This window comes from Chionomys nivalis, chromosome 8 (assembly GCF_950005125.1).
Source record: "Chionomys nivalis chromosome 8, mChiNiv1.1, whole genome shotgun sequence".
Lineage (NCBI taxonomy): Eukaryota > Metazoa > Chordata > Mammalia > Rodentia > Cricetidae > Chionomys > Chionomys nivalis.
Genome location: NC_080093.1, coordinates 17,792,166 through 17,814,356, shown reverse-complemented (window position 1 = coordinate 17,814,356; position 22,191 = coordinate 17,792,166). Strand labels below are relative to the sequence as shown.

Here is a 22,191-nt window from a genome sequence, read left to right as displayed (position 1 = left end):
GACTGTCTGGGGGGTGAATGCAAAAGGCAGAGCCCCTACGAAGAGCAGAGCAAAGAGCCAAGTGCGGCGTCACTGGTTTAATGACTGTTCCACCCGTCCCCAGGGCACCAAGACAGATGTGCAGAAGCAGAACTGCCATGGAGTGTGATGTTCTAGTGAGTGTCTTGGTGGCCTGTGAGTAATGCAAACCCTCCTTCCACGAGACAGTTAGAACTGCAAGGCTCCGGGGACAAACTCCCGTGCTTCCCTCTTCCCCCTTTATTAGCTCAAAAACAAACAAAACTTCAACCTCTTGGGTGCGGCATTTAATTCACAGAGAAAGACAAAAGCAGAAAGACAACCTACATTCTGCAAGGCTTGGTGAAGAATCAGTACCTATTTACAGAAAATGGGTTTGCTCGGGGCTCTGGAAGTCTTAGCTATCCTAGGCAAGCAGGGTCTATCAGATGAGGACTGAGTCTGTGACATGAAAGGCCACTGAGCTTGGTGACTAAGTAGGCCGATTCTGGATTATTCTTCAAACACACGCATTCCACTGGGTGATGCTGGGCAGTATAAGGACCCACCCCATGCATTCCATGGGGATGACAAGCGTGACTTTAGCATGGGGCTTCTATGTATGAAAGCAAACTAGCCCAGGGCCTGGCACTTGGGGCCTCTGGTTACCTTGCTGTTACCAGGATCCGTGCGGTTGCCCTCAGACAGGTACTTAGAAGAGATTTTGATACGTGTTCAAGGAAAACCCATCTGTCTGTCTCCTTTCCTTTTCCACACTCCCTGACTTCAGCCCAATGTGTCTTTCTTCTTTTCCTTCCTCCCTACCGTCAGCGTCACCACATCTTTATGTTCTGGAGCTTCCAGAGAAGGTGCCTGGGAAGGGAAGCTCCTTGGGAGCTTTGCTGGGTGAGAAGACTCATGGGCCACCATCTCTAGATGCTTCCAAGCTGACTACTGACGGGTCCAGCCCATCCTCAGTCTTCTGTTCTTGCCCTAATGTACCTGCTGTGTGATGCTCCTCCTGTACTGAAAGTAAGCACATCAAAATCCGGTCCCACTGTCTCCCTTATAGGTAACGAAGATAGGTGGTTTCCTGCTCTCCAAGCTGAAAAGCGTTGGGCACCTTGTTAGTCTGACTTTCCTCTTGTCTCTCACTTTGCAAACTGGACCAAATCCTTAGTCTTCAGGCACCTCAGGAACACCCCCGCTGCTTCCCTCAGTGACAGGCCTCAGCTTCTTCCCCAGGCCTGTCTGTACACAGCAAAACGGTGTCACTGACTTTTCTGACACCCAGGAGAGTGTCAAGGATCCCCTTCCTCAGTAAAAGCAGCACCATTCTTGTCATTTGTCCTGAGGTCAGTCCTGTCCACAGAAATCACTGAAGTGAAGCTTGTTTCCAAAGATTGTTTCCAAATAAAAGTCAGCCACAGGCCTTAAGTCGGTCCTCTTGCCTGCCCCACTCAGAAGGCTTCTACCTATCATTGCCAGTTCTGCTATCAGACCAATTCCCCGTCCTTCTTCAATGGAGCTAACCGAAAACTTTGTACCATGCTTAAGTACATTCACCTGGGGTACGATGGATCTGGTCATCTTTGAGGACCAGAGGGGTTTTTCCTCCCTAGTAAATGCCACTGAGACTCAGCTATGTGGGAAGAGGTGGGAAGGTTCATCCATGCTTACAATGACTTTGATTCATGCCGTCTTCTTCTACATGGTCTTGGTCAATCTAACAACTAAGGGCTTACTGTCTTGAGTCTTTGAAATACTTTCAGTTTGAGGGCAAGATCTAAATTGCTTTATTAGATTGGTATGTGTGTGCGTGTGCGCGTGCACACGTTTGTGAGCATATGTGTATGTACTTGATGTTGCAATGTGCTTTTTCTTTGTACTACAATTCTCTCCCTCCTGGCAACATGAAGAATGATGATTTCTTTTGGTGGAGCCTAATACATTGCTCTCCACTCAATGAATATTGTTACCTGACTCCCATTCCAAGCCGGAGGGAATCTAGATTCACAGAGGAATAGAACCTTACAGACTTCGGAGTCCGACTGTAATTCTACTTGTGAAGCACCCGCTTCCCAGAGGAATAGCCAGTGATGGATGCCATTGTCAGAAGCCCAGATGCACACACTCATACATCAGCCAGGAAACTATATAAACAGCTCACCCAGCAGGCCAGAGCTGACTCACCCATTTGCTTCCCATGGGAAGAGAGGTGTCAGGAAACCCAAGGCAGCAGCAGGAAACAGACAAAGGAGGAGTTAGGGGAGGATTGGATTTGCAGCTCCCCCTTGCTTTTTCCTTCGTCATCCTTTGCTGAGGGCAGCAGCAACAGCGGTAGGCTAGGGCTTGGGCTTTGCAGTTGCATTGCTGTGGGATCAGGACTACAGGCAGCTGTTTGGAAACACTGCTCTGGAAGATGCTGCCAGCCTGTTTGTGAGGTGTGTGTCAGCAGACACACACCGTTCTCTTTGCATAGGAACAGAGGGTGTCTACATTTTCCTTAGGGATGGATGCCGCCTACTTAGGCTAAGCTAACACTATGACACTTAGTCTCTTTAGAAAGTCTATGTTGACTCCAGCAAACGGGAGCGGAGGCTGAGGACTAAGCGCTACAAGGGGAAGAGCAGGAAAGCAATCCAGCAGGCCCACCAGCAGCTCTAAAGCAGAGGGTGGTTTACCGATAGCGGCAGGCCAAAGCATTGACATTCTTGACCACATAAAAGCCCATGGTGACTGGAGGGATGACCAATGTCCGGCCAGCTCGTAGGGGGCGGGGCTTCAGTTCTGGAAGGGTCCCGTCGTCCACCATCACTAAGGGCTGTCCGTTCAGCTGCACTGACCTACAGCAGGGGAAATAGAGGACCCATTATCACATACTTGCATCTTTTATTAATGTCTTTGACAGGTAAGACAATTGGCATGCAACTTGTTTAGAGTTATTCTGAAAGTGACAAAGATAACAGCTCTAATATTTCAAGTCTAAGAGTGCGTTTCATATTTAGTATTTATGGAATTTCCGCTGTAGCAACACCAGCAAAAGGTGGTAATGTGGGCATCTGTGACCACAACTCACTTCCCCTGTTCATTTTTATTCTTTTTGTGTAACTGGACATTTGCAGCTCATAGAAAAGGAACCACATCCATAGCAAACTTAGAAAAGACAAACAACACAGCTAGGCTGAAGGGGAGGGAACCTGCAACCATCACTGGTTTATGGCACAGAATCTCAACAGCCCCCAGCCATTCCTGACGCTTGCATCCTACATAGAAGTTCAGGTTTATGGGTCAGCAGAAAGATCCAAATCAGGTTGCCATCTGGAAATAAGGTTGCAAGTCACTTTCAGACAATCGGTCAGCATTGCCCAGTGACAGCTGTCTTGATCCTTATTCAAACTTCATGGTGCCAACACTGTGTGATGTCATTTGAACCAATAGGCCAAAACATTATCAAGAGGTATAGAGGCCTCTGTTTTCTGTTCCTTCTGCATTACAAATGACCAGTAAGTTTAGAGAGAGAGAATCAGACCCATGCCTGATAGAGCAATGGATTCCCGAGATAAAGGTGCAGTAAATTGCTTCCAATGAAGAGTGGGATAGCCAAGAGCTCCAGGCCTAGTCCCGCATGGACTGAATTGGGTTGAGTAGCTCCATCAGAGCAGGGGGAACAGTCCACTCTCTTGCTGGAATGACTGAGGGGTGAATGAGCAAGCAGGAAACCCAGGTTGAATAGTCAGGCCAGCCTCTGGATGGTGTGGGGGTAGGATGATAGACCCAAAGGCCAGTATTGACTTCATCAAATATATTAAGACGCTTTTGATTCCAAATGTCAGGATGCCTTTACTTCCTCACTGTGGAGACAGTCTACCTATTAGAACGGTAAGTCAGGTAAAGCAGGGGGAGGATGCAGATGCACAAGAAGCCTCAGACAGGTTATATCTTTGTAGTCTATTTTCTTATTCTATTTCAGGTGATGTGAGTATCCAACAACCAGATGTCTAATAACAGATTAACTTTCTAAAGCATACACGAATGCATGTCACCTCTCTGTTTGTAAACCTCAGGGCTCTCTCGTATGTGTAGAATTAGGTACAAGGAATTAGATAACACATTTTACATTCAGATGCTGCCAGAGTACTGATGTCATTGGGTTCTGGGAAGTGCAGAATGAAGTGTGATAAGCAAATGGTCCACCATCTGTACTACAAACAAGCAGCTTCTCTGTATCAGCCCCTCTGAGTCTCCTCATTGTGGGGCACAGGGAGAACTGGGGAGCATGGACAAGACCCTGGGCTGAAATCTCTAATTTTAGGAGCTGGATCACTAACATAGGAGCTGACTGACAAAGCCCTCAACTGCACCGCCCTTCGACCTCTGCGCCTGTAAGAATATTCCCCAGCTATAGTGTGGATGATATGAACTAAGAAGCATGGACAAGCTTTGGAGGCACAAAGAGCCAGGCAAGCAGGAGGTGTTCTTGTTGTTCTCTTCCTTATTGCTGTGGTCACACCTCTGGTCCTGGCCATTCTGGCTGTGGTCACACCTCTGGCCCTGGCCATTCTGGCTGCTCTGCAGAACTGACTTTCTCATAGCTCCTTTCTGCAGAGCCCTTTTCCCCCGTGACTCCCACTACTGCTCCTCCTCTCTGGTTCTCTTCCTTCTGGATGCTGTTTCTTGTCGATGGGAATCATTCCTTTCTCACCTGCCACTCAGATGACGAGCCCCATCCTCTGTTTTGTTCCTGGATGCTTCTTAGGACCTGTGCTCCTTTTAGGGTGTGTCTCCGACACTGGTGAATTTGATCACTATTCACATGTTGCTTCCCGATGCTGAAGCTCTGCCCCGGGCCCTTCTCCTGACTCATATGCCAACTTAGCAGCCCAAAGAAGCCCTAAAGTCACAAGCTCCATGCTTCTGCTTTTAAAAACACCTGTGACCACACTGCCACTTACCCAGTCATGCAAGCTAGAAAGCCAGGGTCTCCCGGGGAAGCCAGGGCCACAAAGTCAAACCCATTCTGTCTTTAATGCTTGCCACGTCTGCTGATTTCTGCCCTCATCCCTATCGTTGTGGCTCAGAAGCTGCCTCCTGGCCTGCCACCTGGTTACACATGGTCATTGTTATCGTACTGCCTGCCACCTTCCATCTCTCCCCTACGAAGCTGACTCCAGATGCTTCTCTAGTCTCAGCTGTGGCCCCAGGGGCAGGTGTGTGTGTGTGTGTGTGTGTCTGTGTGTGAACAGTCAATGTAAGGAGGCTATCAATCCATAAATATGCAAAGATGGGTTTAGAATTTAAAAAATATCTTGCACATAGATGGAATAAATTTCTTCAAAGGAAAATATTAAACAGATATGTACAGTGGGATTAAAATATTCAAGGGATATGGTTGGGATTAATAAGACACAGGCCCATTTAAAATGGTTATAAAATTATTTTTAGACATTTTTAGAAGATAATTAAATTTGAAAAATTTTCTATTTATGTGAATATGTACCTGTATCTATGCTATGTATTTGGGGGCGGCTCACAGAGGCTACAATCGTCAGTGGAGCTGGAGCTACATCTGGCTATGGGCTGCCTAATTTGGGTGCTAGGAACCAAACCCGGGCCTCTGGAAGAGCAGCAAGCACTATCAGCTGGTGAGCTGTCTCTCCAGCCCAAGAAAGAGAGCTTTTATGATAAAGACTGGTGTGTGACTCGCTTTTCAAAGGGTCACTGTACTTGAGGAAGCTGGGCATCTTTGCCCTGGCTTGTGCAAACTCAGTGGCTTGCAGCTTTGTGTATGGGTCTTTCGGAGAGACCTCCACCTCGCAGGCAGCTGTCTGTCTGCACTCTCAGTCTAGCTCTGAGCAGTCCCTGAGGTCTGTTTCTCTAACCCCTGGGTTGAGCCCTCTGCCCTCCTTTCTCTGTGGTGTACAGATTTGCTGCTTTGTCCCTCACTGGGCTGAGAAAACACAGAGCACAAACGCCTGGGACAGGGAACAAACGTTTTTGGAAGAAGTGAATGAATGGTTTTTGAGATCCTTTGCATAATTTCTAGACTTCCTCCTTTAGTTTCTCAGCTCTAGAGAGACTCCCTGGAGGGCTGCAGAGTGTCTCTACAGATTCTATTAACTAGAGATTACTCTGCCCCTCCTTGGAGATGTTAGATAAGATCTAAATTATCACCGACTCTCAGTTACTCCCCAGACACCTTATTTCCACCTGACAGGAGGCCATCGATCATTGCTAGTGTTTTTCACCTAAAAAATAAAAAATCTATATGGCCATCTTTTAGCTAGGCTGGCACGAGTTAATCCTGTGAGCAAGACTGTTGAGACCTCGAGTCCTCATGCGTCCTTATCTTTAGATCCCGTCACTTAGAGGGACAATGTCCTCTTTCTTCTGCTTATGTTTTTCTTTCAATATTTATCAACCCGTGAAATCATATCATGCTAAATATAGCATTGTCTTTCAGTTATGTGCACTGAGAAACTAGTAAGTTTGTAATCACATCCATGAAGAAGACAAAGATCACGGTTCTCAGGTTTGCTTTCCCTGGATTGTCCAGTCCAAGCGTTCAGCAGCCTCGTGTTCCACATGAGCAAGTCACAGTTTAGGGGGTCTGAAACTTATCTCAGTCACCCAGCTAGGAAAAAGCAGGCTTGATATTTGCCGGGATTCCCTTAACTGTAGTCTTGACACACAGTTGCTAAAGGACCTCCTGCAATATACAAACCTTTGTTATTTTTGTAACTTCGCCATTGAGACACAAGGCCAGAGAGAGTAAGTGGCCCTGGCAGGGTCACAGGTAAACTCGGTTCTGGCCTCTTGAACACCTCTTTCTAGTTGTCTGTCCCAGTCTCGGCAAACACTCGGCAAGATCACATTTCTTCCTCGAAAACCCTGCCCCATCAGCGTGTTTCCTGCATCTGTGAGGATTTCCTTACTGGATCATGTGTTTCAACCAAACGCTAAATGGTGAACTAATTTTCCTGCTTCCCAGAATTGCCGAGGGTGTCTAAACTACCCAAATATTGGGACAACTGTATTTTATCGCCTTTTGTTTTTACAAAGATTGAGTTACTTTCCAAGTTCTAAACTTGCTTTCTCAGTTTTGCGTGTTAATTAAAAAGGGATTCGATGTGTCAATTCAGAGTCCAGCCCTCTGCCCTGCCCGCTCTCATGGGAGCTCTTGACTGGGTCACCCCCTCCAGTACATGTTTGCAGTGTCCAGTCTCCAGGTCTTATTATGGTTCTTAATAGTCACGGCTGTTTAAGTAGGGTTCAACTTTCCTCAGGTCCCAGGATAGAAAGTTCAGTGAACACATCCTTTTGCAACCTTGAAGGCAATTTATGTTCTTTCTCTTCCTCTCCCTCCCCACACCTCTCGTGTGTGTGTCTGTGTGCACACTTTTGCAGGGTTGTTTGATCAGAAGCAGACTTGAGAGCTGCTGAGAGCTGATTTTGCCCGGAATTTTGGGGAGTCTTGAAGAGGAGATTTAAAAAAAAGACCCCAGTCCAGCCTCTGCCATGAATTATTTGCCTGCTCTGAGTTTTGGTTTCTCCAGAGAATGAGTGACAGGCCGGTCAGATGAACCCTAGGTCTCCTTTGTCTTGGCTGCCCATTCCTAACAGCTGGCCTAAGGCAAAGTTCAATGTCTAATTTAGACTGACCCTGAGCAAACAGAAATCTGAGCAGGACGTTCCGGCTAGATGTTCAATGGCTCTTAGAAGACCATTTGAAGAGCCACAAGCCAGCCTATGATCAACACTCCCAGCTACTTAGAAAATGATTCTCACTTCTACCCATTCCAGGTCCTCCCTGGCCCCCTCACCTTTCATTCCACGTGGCAGCTTCTCTGGTTAGTTCCTGGAGCTTTGTCCACACTCTGCCCCCAGCTGCTGCTGTGTTTTCTTCTTTAAAATAGATTTTTAAATCTAAGTGTGCATGGAGGGGGTGTTATCTGCATACTGACTCAAGTGCTCATGGGGGCCAGAAGGGGGCACTGAATTTCCTGGAGCTGGGGCTGGGGAGACTGGAAACTGCTCAATATGGGTGCGGGGAGCCAAACGGGTCCTCTGCGAGAACACTACCTGCTTGTAATACTGAACTGTCTTTCTAGCCCCCTAACTTCTTGATCATCTTGACTGCTATTTAGATCAGGTACAGGTGCTCCTCAAAAAAATTCCCAGCACTTCTTGGTCCTCAGCGTGGATCCCAATTGTGGCTGCTTGCCCTAGCCCCAGATAGGAAGGCCGGTGACCGTCTCACTCTTCATTATCTAGTCACGCACACAACCGATGGTCAATAAAAAAATATTAAAAATAACTGTACAGTCAGAAGAACTACAGCCCAGACAGGAAAGACAATAGACTACAAGTCCAGAAATTGAACTCAGTCTAGATCGCAGACATTAAATGTGCAGGTCTGGCTAGGTTTTTCGGCCACTTCCGGTAGGCTTCTAGATCGTAAATAATATGACTGAAGGCAAGAAAGGAGACAGGAGACTGAACAAGAATCTGTATGTTAACTAGCACGTGTGCTTCAAACACCGGCTCTCTCCTTGTGCTTAATTTTGAGCCACTAGGGGGCACTCTTGTCCTATACAACAGCGAGGGGAGAGCCAGCATGCAAGGCTGCTCCCAGGAAGTCAAACTTGTTCTCTGGTCTCCGCTGTCCTCACTCCATCTCCCCAAGGCCGGGACTTGTACGTACCTGTGCTTGGCGTGTCAAAGGAACAAATCGCAGTATCAATCAAACCCTAACCCAAACTTCACTATGGCCCTCTTGGCATGGGTCCCTCCTGGAATGGTGCCCAATATTAAGGAAAGAGGCAAGCAGGGCTGCGGTTCCCGCTGCGGTGCGGGCTTCCCAGCCAGTGTGCCTAGGGGGATCCTGCCGCAGGTGCGGAGTCGCTGGCCGCGGGCGCCAGGCTCTTTGGGGCTCCGGGTCCTCAGCCGCCCCCCGCCGCACCTGTTAGCACGGTTTCCCGAGCTGGGCTGGGAAACTGGTGTGTGCAGCTGCCCTGCCCTCCTCCAGGTCAGGGCCAGGTTAGAGACTTGGAGAGGCTCAGCCAGGCTTCGGAACCCTGGGGCTTGCTCCTGCTCCAGGAGAGGCAGAGAAAAGGAAGTTCCTTTCACGTGTCCCTGAGCAATGTCGATCCTCTAAGGATCCCTGAGCTTTTGACTAATAGCATCTGGGAGACCCTACCAAAAAGCCCATTCTCCCTCTAAGCGCCATCAGGTAGTAGCTTGGTCCACAGGCTGTTTGCTACACTCACTCCCCTCCTTTCTTCATCCTCTGTAGCTCTTACGCAGCAGTCTGCCTACCACAGTAGTTCAGGACCGTTTGAGTTCCAGTCAGTGTACTTCTCTACGCTCCCCACCGCTGCGACAGAAAGGAGACCGGAGAGAAGATGGGCAAGGAATCTTCTGTTTCCCTTCACCCCTCTAGGAGACCCCCTGCTTGAAGCTGATGAAATAATTTACCCTTCATTCTACCATCCGAAGGGCACACCGAGGGTCTAAAGACCTTTGATCTAGCAGCCGTGCCCCCCCCCCCCCCCCGCATTACCCCCTAGGACTGTTTTATAAGGCACAGGGTTCCTTGAAAGGGATATGGATGGGCTTTTTCTGTGTGTAGTAGCTTCGGGGGTCATGATTTGATTGGTGTTCCACCAAAATCTGTGTCATAATGGTCCAAATCACAATAGGATTCTACCATGTGCTTCTGATGCCTTAAAATAAGAGCACACTTGGCAGACAAGATGAGTGCCCAGCTAAGAAACCTGAATTTATACTGATACTGCTAACTTCAACAGATGAAGGGCTCATCTGGGTGTGGTTTGAGAAAATTTGATTCTGCAAGGATCTCTCTCAAAGCTCCATGTCAAACCACAGGGCACAATAGAAACCAGATACAAAAACTACAGACATTGCCCCACAGTTAACTATGTCTTATTCCCGCTGTGAAGAACAGAGCCACAATCACCGAGTGGTGCTTTGTGGGTATTACTCCTATCTCCATAGTTCTTTGTGGTGTGCAAAGTCAATTATAACAGACTTAGGCCTTGCCCACTAAGCCAGAAGTCACTGTAGCATGCAAATGTGTGGCCAAAGACACTATAATAAACGCATTATAAAGAAAAATACAAATAGAAGGAAAATCAAATTTAGCCTGGATTTCAACATTTTCTGTGGTCTGGTCCTAGTGTATCTCTGTGGCCTTTCTCCTCACCCTTCAGGCATCCTGTACTCTATGTGGGGAGATTTGCCACCTCCAAGATAAAACAAGCCCTGAATCTGTGCACTCCCAAACCTCTGTAAGCTTATCTTGCAGCCTCAAACGACCTCCCATACAAATGTTTCCTAGAAGCATGGCTTCCTCTGGCTAAGCACAGTGGCCCTCAACCTTTAGTCTTTTCCAGATCCTGAGGCAGATTTCCCTCTCTCCTTCCCTGCTTCCCAGCTCCTGTGTTATTCTGTGTTCTGTGTCTGAGAGTTAATGCATCCTTTTTGGAGAGGGAGGCATCTTTCCCCAGACCTACCTGTGTGAAGCAGGGAGAGGCAGCGCGGGCAAGAGCAGTCCCGTGCAGCGGAGTGCAGGGAGAACAGAGTTTTTCCAAATGTGAGTATGAGATAGTCTATAAGCCACACTCAAATGTGAGTATGAGATAGTCTATAAGCCACACTCAAATGTGAGTATGAGATAGTCTATAAGCCACACTCAAAGTAGCCTTTATGGTCATGGCTCCCTGAGTACTTCTTGAAATCCATTAAAGCAAGCAGATAAATATCTTAGTTTTACTGACTTCTGACACGGCTCCCTATAAAACAAGTGCTCCATGTGGCTCTAAAGAAAAAGAATTAAGATGTTCTCTGTGACCTAGCCTTTGTTCCAGAATCCATAGATATCAAAGGGCAGCTGATGTGTGCAGTGACTCTACGCCTCCTTAGCAGAAAGAAGCATGGAAGGGGTGGTCTTTAAAGTGGCCGCTGGAGCTGTTCTGTGCTGTAGGCTTCTTCTGTGGGATAAGCCACCTCCTTCCTAATGCCTAGGAGTGTGGGTTCAAGACTTAGGCCTAGCCTCATCACCAAACCGCAGAGAAGACAAAGGCTGTCTCTGCTCCGTCTACAAGGACTGCCTACGGATTTACCTTCCCTCCCCTTAACTTTGGTGCCAACTATTCAGAGCCATTTTGGCTATGTCCTGAAGAACTCGTCTTATGGAAAAGGACAGAAATCCCTGCCTGAATAGAGGGTCCCCAAATCAGTGAGGCTGGGGACAGACCAGAGCCATGATGGACAGCTATGCAGAAAGCTTGCAGCTGTAGGGAGTGAGCTGGAGGAAAACACATTTGGAGCCGAGAACAAATGGAAACCTCTCAGGAAGCAGCAGTGAGAGCTGCGGCTCTGCAAACATCTTGGTTTAGAATGTCAAGTCCCTGCAAAATAGAAAATCATTTCATAATCCTATAATCTGCACATTACTAATCTGGGATTTAAAACAAAACAAACAACAAGGCTTTGAAAATCAGCTCTCAGCCTTTTTTGCTCAGGCATGGAAAATTCCCGGGGGCTCATGGCACGTTCACACCTTTGGCAAAATAGCTTGGGGCCTGGATGGGGAAAGATATAAAATCATCTGGGACCATGTCCCAGGGTTTATGGAAGGCCAGTGGTTCCCAACTTTGGTCACATATTTGAATCACTGAGGGAGCTTTAAGAGTCCTTCAGCCTGAGCCCCAGCCCAGAGATTTTGGGTGAACTGCCCTGGGGTGTGGTGTGGACTCTGGGGTTTGGAAACCCACAGTTTGTTCAAAGCACAGCCAGGGTCAAGCAGCACTGGTGTCAGGAGGGGTAGAGATGTTGGCAGCTGGGGTGAGATGGAGTTAAGCAACTGCTGACTGACACAGTCTGAATTTACTTTGGATTAAAAGCGCCTTCTTTCCTCTCTTACCATGCTGTATGACAGGCAGCCACACTTTAACCCAGAAGATGAGAATCTTTCAAGGGGAAATCTTTGGTGAATAAACTGGTGAGATTTCTGGCCTGTCACCAGAGCTGCTTCATTTAAGGTCCCCTGCCCCAGGTCAGTACACTGGTGGCATGGATATCCTCTTAGTATGGGGGCGTTTGTGGGCAGCACTTCACAGGGTAAAACGGCAGCCAGGCAGAGGAAGGCTTAGGGGTGGCCTCACACTCCGGGAAGAAAGCTCTGAACACACTGTCCCTTTGGACAGTCTTCCACATCCCCAGCTCCTTCCAAGTCCTGGCTTGCATCACAAGCTCCTTACTGAGAAACTTTGTTCAGGTAGAGGAAGACTCTGGGCGAGAGGGGGTGAAGAATAGTCCACTCGGTGCCTTTGCTGCATTCTTAGATGTGTATGTGATGGTTTTCTTAGACCGTGCCATAGGCATGGTTACAGTTCACCTTCTCATCGGGAGTCACAGAACACCTTAAGTTCAACAAGGCTTACTAGGCACCGATGAGCAAGTTTGCACTCTCTGAAGACCCTGGGGCTCCTTCTCTCTGCATGTTTGGGATCATCAGGATTGTCTCAAGTACAATCATTTTTAACAGACGCCTTTGTTCACACGCATTCCTTCTTCCTACAGTGTCCACTTGGAGCACAGACTTGCTGTCAGTGTTTAAAGTGTCATCTCCCTGCTTTCTCACAGCCAGCTCATAAATGTCCCCAGGTAGCATTCTTGCTATGTGGGGTGTCCAGACGACTTGCCTTTTCTCCTGAGGGGCTCCAAATGACCTTTCAAAAGGGCTGCATCTGCCCCAACAGAACCCTTTTCTCCAGGTAAAGGCCTGCTTGGGCTAGCAGGTTCTCCCACACCCTTTCAGTCTAAGTATCACACCTTGGAGTTCCTTACCTGCTACTGTTTATAAACAAACTCCAACTCTTAAATAGGTTAAGGAAATGAATACAAGCGCTCTGGCTGCACAGCTCGGCGTCACGGCATGTGCCTACCAGGCAGAAAGCCATGAGTTCAACCCTCAGCGCAGATAGTGAGAGCAAGGAGAGCAAAAGTGAGTGAAAGAATGAGAGAGAGAGAGAGAGAGAGAGAGAGAGAGAGAGAGAGAGATTAGAAGGAGATAGCAGTGCATATTCATTTGAGCACAGGAATATAAATTCACACACTTTTAAGTAATTTCAGTAGAATGGAGGAAACCCTAAAGAACAAGATAAAAAACAAATACTTCATGTTAAAATATACCCTAAAATGAAATACTTGGAAAATTAGTTCAATACTAGAAAATATAGTTCATTATAGATGATAAATGTTGGAGGGGGATATGGACTTATATTAGAGCAAAATTATATTCTTTTAATAAGAAAAATTAATACTCCAATGGAAAAATAGGCATGGGACTCAGGGAACTCATGAAAACAATACATTAGTAGCAGATGCCAAGCATCTTCAATCTTGCATATATGCAGAGCGCATTGTTGAAGAATAGCATCTTCAATATGAAGTTAGCAAAGCTATGAAGACACTAGTGGGCTGTGCTGACAGCACATTTCCTCTTCTTCCTCAGACGTCTTCACCCAAGATTGGATGAGTGACAAATCAGAAAGCTGATTCCACGAGGTAAGATCCTACAACTCGGTGGCTGCCAGGGAGATTGGGGACAGGGCAAGCAAGCTGGAACTATGTCATCTGAAGAATCCTAAGGATCCTCAAGGCATAGATGAGAGCTGGCAGGAGATATGTTGAAACCTAAGTATATGTCTATTCTGCTCATCTTTCTTAAAACAAGGGAAACCTTTAGCCTCATCTAAGGAGGGCCGTTCCTGTAATTGGAGCCATCGAGTCATGGAGTGGACAGCTCAGGAGCTGGGCTGTGTCCGCCAATAGAAACTGGAATACTTTTAGGCAGGCACATCATAGGAGAAACTTCTTATTGAATCTTTTGACAACTTTCTTCCAGAGAGCCATCTTTCAATAACTGCACAACTTTTATAGAAAGGTGTACTTTTAAAAAAGAAATTAATCTGAATGATCTTAGACAGTGAGGGTCACAGAAACCTGTAGGAAGTATATCTGGTTCTGACAGTCCAGGTACCAGCTACTGTCAGCAGCACTTAGATGTCCAGCAGTGTGCTGGCCCAGAGGCCACACTCCTTTTTACCAGGTCTGTTGGCATCCAAACCCAAACCCTGGTGCTTCCTTACTTAGTGGTAATAAGGAGTTGGTAGTGTCCAGTTAAGTTCAGGGTTTCTACAACAGGCAAGCTCAGAATCCAGCCATGGAACAGCATCATAGAGTCTGTTGCAACAGGGACATGGAGCTATTTTAAAGGTCTTAGCAGCAAGAGCTAACTTGAGTCTTCAGAAACGTTTTGTTTGGCGCGCATCAAATGACACTTTTCCATCGGCACGCAGCGAGATGCCAGTGCTATTCTCTGACATAGAATTCAATGGTGGTGAAAGCAAAGCAAAAGCTATGTCTCAGAAAGTTGGAGAAAAACCCAAGCAATATGAGGATAAAGAAGAAAGAAAAATGTTCATTTCTTCAGAAGATGGGCCAAAAGATGTGTGGTTCACAAGGGCCTGGCAATTTTCTAGCTCTGTCGATTCAGATCTGAAGTTTAAGCATCAGTGTGGAACCTATGACCCTCAAGGCAGAAACGCTCTGCACCCCGCAGCGACACTGGCCCCAGGCGGCTTCCTTTAAGGGACTTATTTCTAATAACAGAGATGAGTTTTCTGAAGACAAGGACCTTAGAGTCATCTCCTCCCAGCCTCACCACTAAAAGTCCCACCTTCCAGAGCTCCTGAAGGTCAGGTGTTTATACTGCACAAGAAAGTAAAGGGCATTCTGGTCCGAGGCACACACACTGACCTCAAGTCAGACAGTGAGTGATTACTACCATTATTGGATGGGGCTGGAATGAAACAGCCCATAACAAGCCCTATGGAGAGACCTCTCCAACTCTATGAATTCTGGGCAGATTTCAAGATGGACGAACCTAGACAGTCTCACAGCATTTAAGTTACTTGATGGTATGTTTGTCTTTAGTAATTATGATAGCTCACTGCTGGACTTTTGGGGTAGCACAGCACTGAAGACAGGCTGTAGGTGAGGGATCATTGTCTGCTAGGTGCTTTCTTGCTTTGTCACTGGCTGTGCAGCTCCTACATAACTGAGGTCATGCTCTAAGATGCAGTCTCTCTACCTCTAAAGCGGGAGGGAAGCAAACATTGTTCTACACCCTGCATGGTGCTGTTCCAGAGGGCAGATGAGGCAATAGCTACCACAGCTATTAGAGCAAGCCTCAGTTTCAGCATAGAATTAAGTGTTCAGACAGACTGAAATCGTGGTCAGGAAACGCAGAACAGCCTCTGGTTTATGTGGCTTAGCCCAGACTCTGAATGAGGACACAGCACAAAACCAGATTACCTCAAATGTCACCCAGACCCAGAACTCTTAGCAGATGCTGGTTTCCCTCCCTCGAGTCCTTGTATGAGAATGTTTACTCTGATGAGAGTGTTTCCCTCGCTTCTGATTTTTGTGTTCCACCCCTCTAGATGGCATTGAACTAGACACAGAGAGCCCCTGGAGCCTGATGGCTCCTGCCTGATTCCCAGGCAGAAGTGAGCTGCTCCCTTTCAGATTACAGCTGGCCTCCAGGGTCCAGATGCGGCTTCTGTTTGTGGGAAGATCTTGGAGATCTTTACACCCAGGCAGAACTGACTCTCTAGAGGTGAGAGCTTCTTCATCTGGGGTCACACGAGGCCATGGGAAGATGCTTTCTGTAGATGGCAGATGGCACTTACAAGTACTCCTCCCCTCCGACATGTACAGAATGGGACCACCGTCCTGGGTTGTGAGTGGGACCATTTCTCATTGAAGCGGAGACAAGGTCCATAGAAGACCCACAGCTGGTGATTTTCTGAAAGCCAGCTTTTACCATTCACTCTTGGAGCCCACGCTCTGTGTGTGGTCCTTCCCGTCAGTGGGTTGGAGCAGTTGCTGGACTGGTGACCACTGAAATCACAGTCTGGGAGTGTAGAGGACAGGGGACTAACGGGAGTGGTAGAACTGCATAGTGTGGCCGGGCGGTGGTGGCGCACGCCTTTAATCCCAGCACTTGGGAGGCAGAGGCAGGTGGATCTCTCTGAGCTCGAGGCCAGCCTGGTCTACAGAGCAAATTCTAGGACAGCCAGGGCTGTTACACAGAGAAACCCTGTCTTGAAAAACAAAATAAAACAAAAACAAACAAACAAACAAACAAGCAAAAAAAGAGTGTGTCTGGGCCGCTGCCCTCCTGAGGACATCCATCTTGCTCTCTGCCCGGGCAGACCAGCAGACCAGCTGACTCTGAAGTGAAGGTTTTTGAAATTTATCTCTTTTAACTGAACCCCTTTTATCTCTGCCATTTTGAAGTATTATGGGACACATTTGCTGAATTTTGCTAGGCAGCTGTATGAATACCTAATGAAGTCCAAAACTTCCTTTCTTCTCTGAACCGATTCTTGCCATTTCTGTCAACCATTCGGTGGTGAGAATGTTGTCCTCCAGATGCAGAATATTCTTGCCTTGAATATACTAGTTTCAAAAATGCCTATGCTGTAGGGCAGAGAGTATCCTTTGGTCTGGTTCCTAGAATGATATAATCATTCTACAATGATGACTGTAACCTTTTATATAAAGAATTAAATGTGTGTGGGTCTCGGAACTTGTTCAGCACTGATATGGGAGAGTGCTGTCTGACCAGCAGCTCTGGAGCGCTTCCTACACGATGCGGGCACACTCAACTTTCCATTCGGGTAGTGACGTCCTACCAGAGATTTCCCATCCTCCCACCTTGACGACAGTTCTGAGAGAATGAGCATTATGTCCATGTTCTCAACAGACACATTTTTCTGGCATCCTCCAGAATAGACCTCACTGCTGGTTTGACCGTGACCTGCGACCGTCACTTGTGACCAGTTCTTGTTTGTGCTGCAGCCTCTTCTGGCTGCTCTAGATAGGAGTAGTTAGATCTCCCTTACCCCAAGAACTTTCCATTCTCTTCTGAGTTAAAACAGCTTTAGGCTGTAGGAAGGAATTAGCAGATATAGAACAGAGCCTGGCCCCGGAGACTTATAAAAGATACACTACAGCCTGAAGTCACTTCCTAGCATCTCCTTTCATCCCTTTGAGGCAGCTTGCTCTGCTGACACTACCGCATGCTTCCTTGGAGGCCCTCAGTGGGACTCACTGAGGGCTCTTGCTCTAAGCAGTAACTGAGCACTGGATATGGAACCCAACAGCCTGCTCAACAGTTGTCTGACAGTTCCTACCAGCAACTTACAGGCCAAGATGGCACAGTACAGGGTCAGAGCCACTGGGGTCTAAGATAGAAGAGGTGATAATTTATTAACACATTGCAGGAGAGGAATGCACTAAACTGTTATTTTTAAGGTCCAAAATGTAGCTGTGAGCAAAGATCAGATTTGGAATCTGGTTTTCTTTACTTCTGATTCTAAACTGTCTAAACCACACATATAAAATAATATGTAACACTTATAGCTGTGTATCTGGATTTATAGCTACAGATGTATGTGTTTGAGCCTTACACTTGGAGAAGGTTTTATTTCACCAGTATCCTCTAATTTGGTGCTCACTCTCCTCCTTTTTGAGAGGTAAAGAACTTGAGGTTTAATCACACAGATATGTCAGCTTCTGCATCAGATGCAAGTCTTTTAGCCCTGCTTGATCTCAGTAATTTACCAAGTCCTTCCTCAGGATCCCTGTGGGGTAGAATTCACATTGTTCTTTCCTTCTCAGATAGTCTTAGCAAGCCCTGTAACACAGCTCTTTAGGAGTCTGCTGACAGGGTTAAGCATAGGGTGGCAAAGTGTATCATAACCAGTGAGCCAGTTACTTCAGGTATCTTAAGAACAGGTGTATGTGGAGCAAGGCTGTGGAGGCAGGGGCACAGTGCTGGGATAAATAGGGTGGAGAACTATGCCCTTGGTTGCTAGGGAAACAGGCTCATTCAAAGATGCTGTCCTCTGCCCATCCATCCCCACATGGTTTGACTTTTATGCTATTCTCAGTATGCCTCTTTATAAAACCATAATCTTTAAACACACAAAGTGTGAAAAAGATCATTCTTAGGACCAAGGATGATTCCCCTTGTTCTGCAACAGCTGAGGAGATGGAAGGCAATAGACACTTATTGAGCATTTGTGATGTGTCGGGAACCTGACATGGATCACCTCATTTACTATGTTCCCCTTGTGAGGAAACTGAGGCTCACAGAGATTATGTAACATAGCTTGTCGCATACAGAGTGAGGATTGACATCTTGGTCTACTGGATAGAAAGCCTTACATTACCTTACATTAAATGTGCATCGTCTTCTTGAGAGTGGCCAGACTCAGCTCCCAAGCTCTTTGGTTTCAGGGACTCTAATCTGTCACAATCAATCTTTGCTGAGGACTTAGCCTTCTTGGCAGAAATAGCTGTGCAGGTCATTATTGAATACTAGCAAGTAGGCTTACCTGCTCTCATGGTCCTGAGAAATGAGACCTAGGATGGGAATTTATCAAAAATAGAGCAACACTTGAGTTCTATGTTCAGGACTTGAGACTGAGACTATCAGATTCAAGATTTACTTAGGTCATACAACCATTCTGTGACAAATCTCAGACCAGCACTGAGTGTCCAGTTTAGGATGAAGGATGAGAATTTAGCCTGCTAGTCATGAAACACTTGGTTATAGAGAGAATAAAATAACTCTCACTCAAGAGTCCTGCTGATACAGGCAGGATTCAAAGAAAGAAAAGTAAAAGTTATATATACGCAGTGGACAAAAAGAAGCAGTGTGTGAGAATCCAGATCTGGGGTGGGCGAAAAAGACTCAGTAAATGACTTCCCAGACTGTTTTGTTCCCATTGCACATACAGTTGGAAGCCAAATGCAAGCCACCAAGGTTGCAGTGAAGCACTGAACAATTATAGCACAAATATTTGTGGGCAGCCGTGGGAGTGCAAGCCACCTGCTCCAAGTTTACAGCTTTGTTAAACTTGGTAAACATTAAAAATGCAATGGGAACGCCCCTGATCTGTGCAGCATCCCATGCCCGCTCTAAGGGGCCTTGCTTGGGAAGCCGGGGTGATTTTGCTCTTGACCAGGCCCTTCTCTATGTGGTTCAGCATTTTTTTTTTCAGTTGGTACATCAGTGTTGCCAAATAGTCTCCAGGGGAAACTGAGGGAAGTGGTTTGAAGGGGCACAGGGATCTGTAATACAATTGCTCTTCAATTTTCCAGACAGACAAAACAGACCCAGCAATGGCATGTCACAGCTATGAAGTTAAGGGCCAAGACGACTTGCTCTCTAACCTTGTGCCTTTCCCCTGCTGCTTCTTCTTAAGTCCTTCGGGTTTGTAGATAATGATAAAAGAGGAGCTGTAACATTCTAGAATGTTATAGCTGAAAGAGACTATTCAGCCACAAGAGACTTCAACCACAAGGCTTTTTTTTTTTGTTTAGTTTTGTATTTTTGAGACAGGGTTTCTCTGTGTAACAGTGCTAGCTGTCAGCTCTTGTAGATCAGGCTAACCTTGAACTCACAGAGATCCACCTCCCTCTGATTGCCGAGTGCTGGGATTAAAGGCGTGCACCACCACCGCCTGGCCCAACTACAAAGTTTTTGATGGTCACATGACAAAGGTTACTATTGGCATTTAGTGGGCAGGTAGGGGCCAAGGATGCTAAATAGTTTGTCATGTGATAATGCGGCATAATGAAGAACTGACTTGCTTAAATACCAAGCACCCTGGTTGAGAAATATTTTGTATACTGTTTTATTTTGCAGCTGAATATAAAGTAAACATGGAGACAGTCAGGGACCAGAGTAGAGATTTCTCCCAAAGGATCTGAAATCCCCCTACTCCAGACTATAACCTACTCCACCACCTCCTTCAGCCCCAGGGAATGAGCAGCAACAATGTTGCCTTCAATAAAAAGGGTGACTCCAGCTCCCTCTTCACCCAGCTCCTGCCTACAGGGGCCTAAGCTATTTCCGGCTTGGCACTTACTTGGACTTTAGGCCTTCCTGCCCATAGGGCTGCAGCAGATACTGGTGCACCAGCTTGTCCCTGAGAGTCCCAGCCAGTTTGATTTTCTTTCTTGATCGATGCAGGTTGATGATGAAAAGTGTAATCGAGCCACGGACATAGTTATGGCTGAGTTCAAGAGAGAAAGAAGGGGGAGTGGGGTGGGGTGGGGGTGAGACAAAGCGGTCAGTCAATGCTCCTAAATAACTTATAGGTTGCACAAAACAGGATCACCCCAAAAAAGCGCCTTACTTTATGGATAGTCCCAACAGATCTTCAAGATGGCAATGCCTGGCAACTGCAGTCTCCTGAAAAGAAGATGCTCACCCTTCACCCCATTGTATTTGTTTAAGTTTACTGGAATTATTTTAGAAACATACATGTATATATACAGTATGAAAGTAAACTGTGATGACTTCTGAAATCATAAAGAGACAAAGAAGTAAAAGAAAATGCCCATAGTTGTATAATCTTGAAATAGTCCAATATTTTGACCAACATTCAGTATTTTACTTCTTAGCTTGAGAATTATCTATTAAGTGCTTTGACACATGTGACTATACCACTCAGTTTTATATAATTAGGATCAAACCATCTACATGGCCTAATGTATATATCACACATGGTCTTGTGTTATAGTTTCTTTTACTTATACAGGAACATTGACTTTCCAGCTGTAGAAATGCAACATAATTTACATTTAAATTATGTAGTAGCCAGTGCACTACTTTTGTGGATTCCCATTTTAATTTTTTTGCCATTATAAATGATGTAATGAAAACCTTTATCTTACAAACCCTTTTTATGTATAATGAATATTTCTGGTGGTAGAAGTCCTAGGAGCTGGAATCACTACGTCAAGGCGTGTGCACACTATATATGACCTCTCCACAGATCCCCATTTTCTGTGGGGTCTTCCCCTATGAGAAGAGCTGATATCCTTGTGCTCTTGTTCTCCAGAGTGATTGCATATCGGTTTTGTCCAGCGTGACATGAGTGGACGTGTTAAGACCTTTGGGTAGACGCTGTAGGAACTGTTTATGTGATGGCATGTTTTGTTCCTTAGGCTAGGAGAAGAATGGCAATATCTTGCTGTTTAGATTTTTAGTTTTTTGGACACCTCCTATGTAGCCCAGGCTGCTGCTGAATTGTGATCATCTTGCCTCAGCCTCCTAAGTGCTGGGATTGCACACACACCACCATTCCTGGCTTGACAATGCTTGTCACAAAGCTTATTGAGGTGCTGAAATAAAGAAGTGTGAACAAGAAATATATATTCCTACTGGAAGCCATTTAAACTTGGCTGGTATAGGAGGTCCTTCTGTCTATGTGTTGCTTTCATTGGTTGAATAAAGAAACTGGCCTTTTGATAGGGTTGAACTTAGGTAGGTGGAGTAGACAGAACTGGATGCTGGGAAGAAGGGCAGTGTTGCAGACACCATGGTTCTCCTGCCCTAGGTGGACGCTGGTTAGACTTTTGCTGGTAAGCCACAGTCACGTGGCAATACACATTAATGGAGAGGGGTTAAACTAATATGTAAGAGTTAGCCAATAAAAAGTTAGAGCTAATGGGCAAGACAGTATTTAAATGAATACAGTTTCTATGTGGTTATTCTGGGTATAAGTTAGCGGGGCGGCCGGAACAAGGGGCCCCTGCTTCTCCCTACAACACTTGGGAGTTTTTTTTTCTTCTTTTTTTCTTTGAGACAGGGTTTCTCTGTAGCCTTGGAGCCTGTCCTGGAACTAGCTCTTGCAGACCAGGCTGGCCTTGAACTCACAGAGATCCCCCTGCCTCTGCCGCCCAAGTGCTGGAATTAAAGACATGCACCACCACTGCCCAGCTTTGAGTGTTTTTAAAAAGATGGTTTTTGGTTCTGGGGCTCAAACTCAGATACTAAGCATTGATAACAAATGCCTTTACACTGAGGTGTCACAATGGTCTCGGGTGGTACACTATTCTTTTTAAAACATGGCATAACAGCACTTACTCTGATAAATGCATATATTTAGATAATCTTGATGTTATTTAGACAGTTTGTAAAAATTTGCTTCTGCAAGCTCTATATTAATCAAGAGTATCCACTTCTTCATACCCTAGGAATACTAGATATGAATCTTTTAAAATATCTTTGCCAACCTG

At 46.2% G+C, this 22,191-nt stretch overlaps 1 protein-coding gene across 3 annotated transcripts in view; it reads right to left on the bottom strand.

Moving 5' to 3' along the window:
- Positions 1-2,677: 2,677 nt before the first annotated feature.
- Hpse2 (heparanase 2 (inactive)) overlaps positions 2,678-22,191 on the bottom strand; it is a 611,174-nt gene continuing 591,660 nt past the window's right edge. For all 3 annotated transcript variants that reach the window (XM_057778995.1, XM_057778996.1, XM_057778997.1), the window contains 2 exons: positions 20,034-20,180; positions 2,678-2,843 (listed from right to left, as the gene is read on the bottom strand). In XM_057778995.1, coding sequence (XP_057634978.1) covers positions 2,678-2,843; positions 20,034-20,180 — 313 coding nt within the window. The remainder of the gene's footprint in view (positions 2,844-20,033; positions 20,181-22,191) is intronic.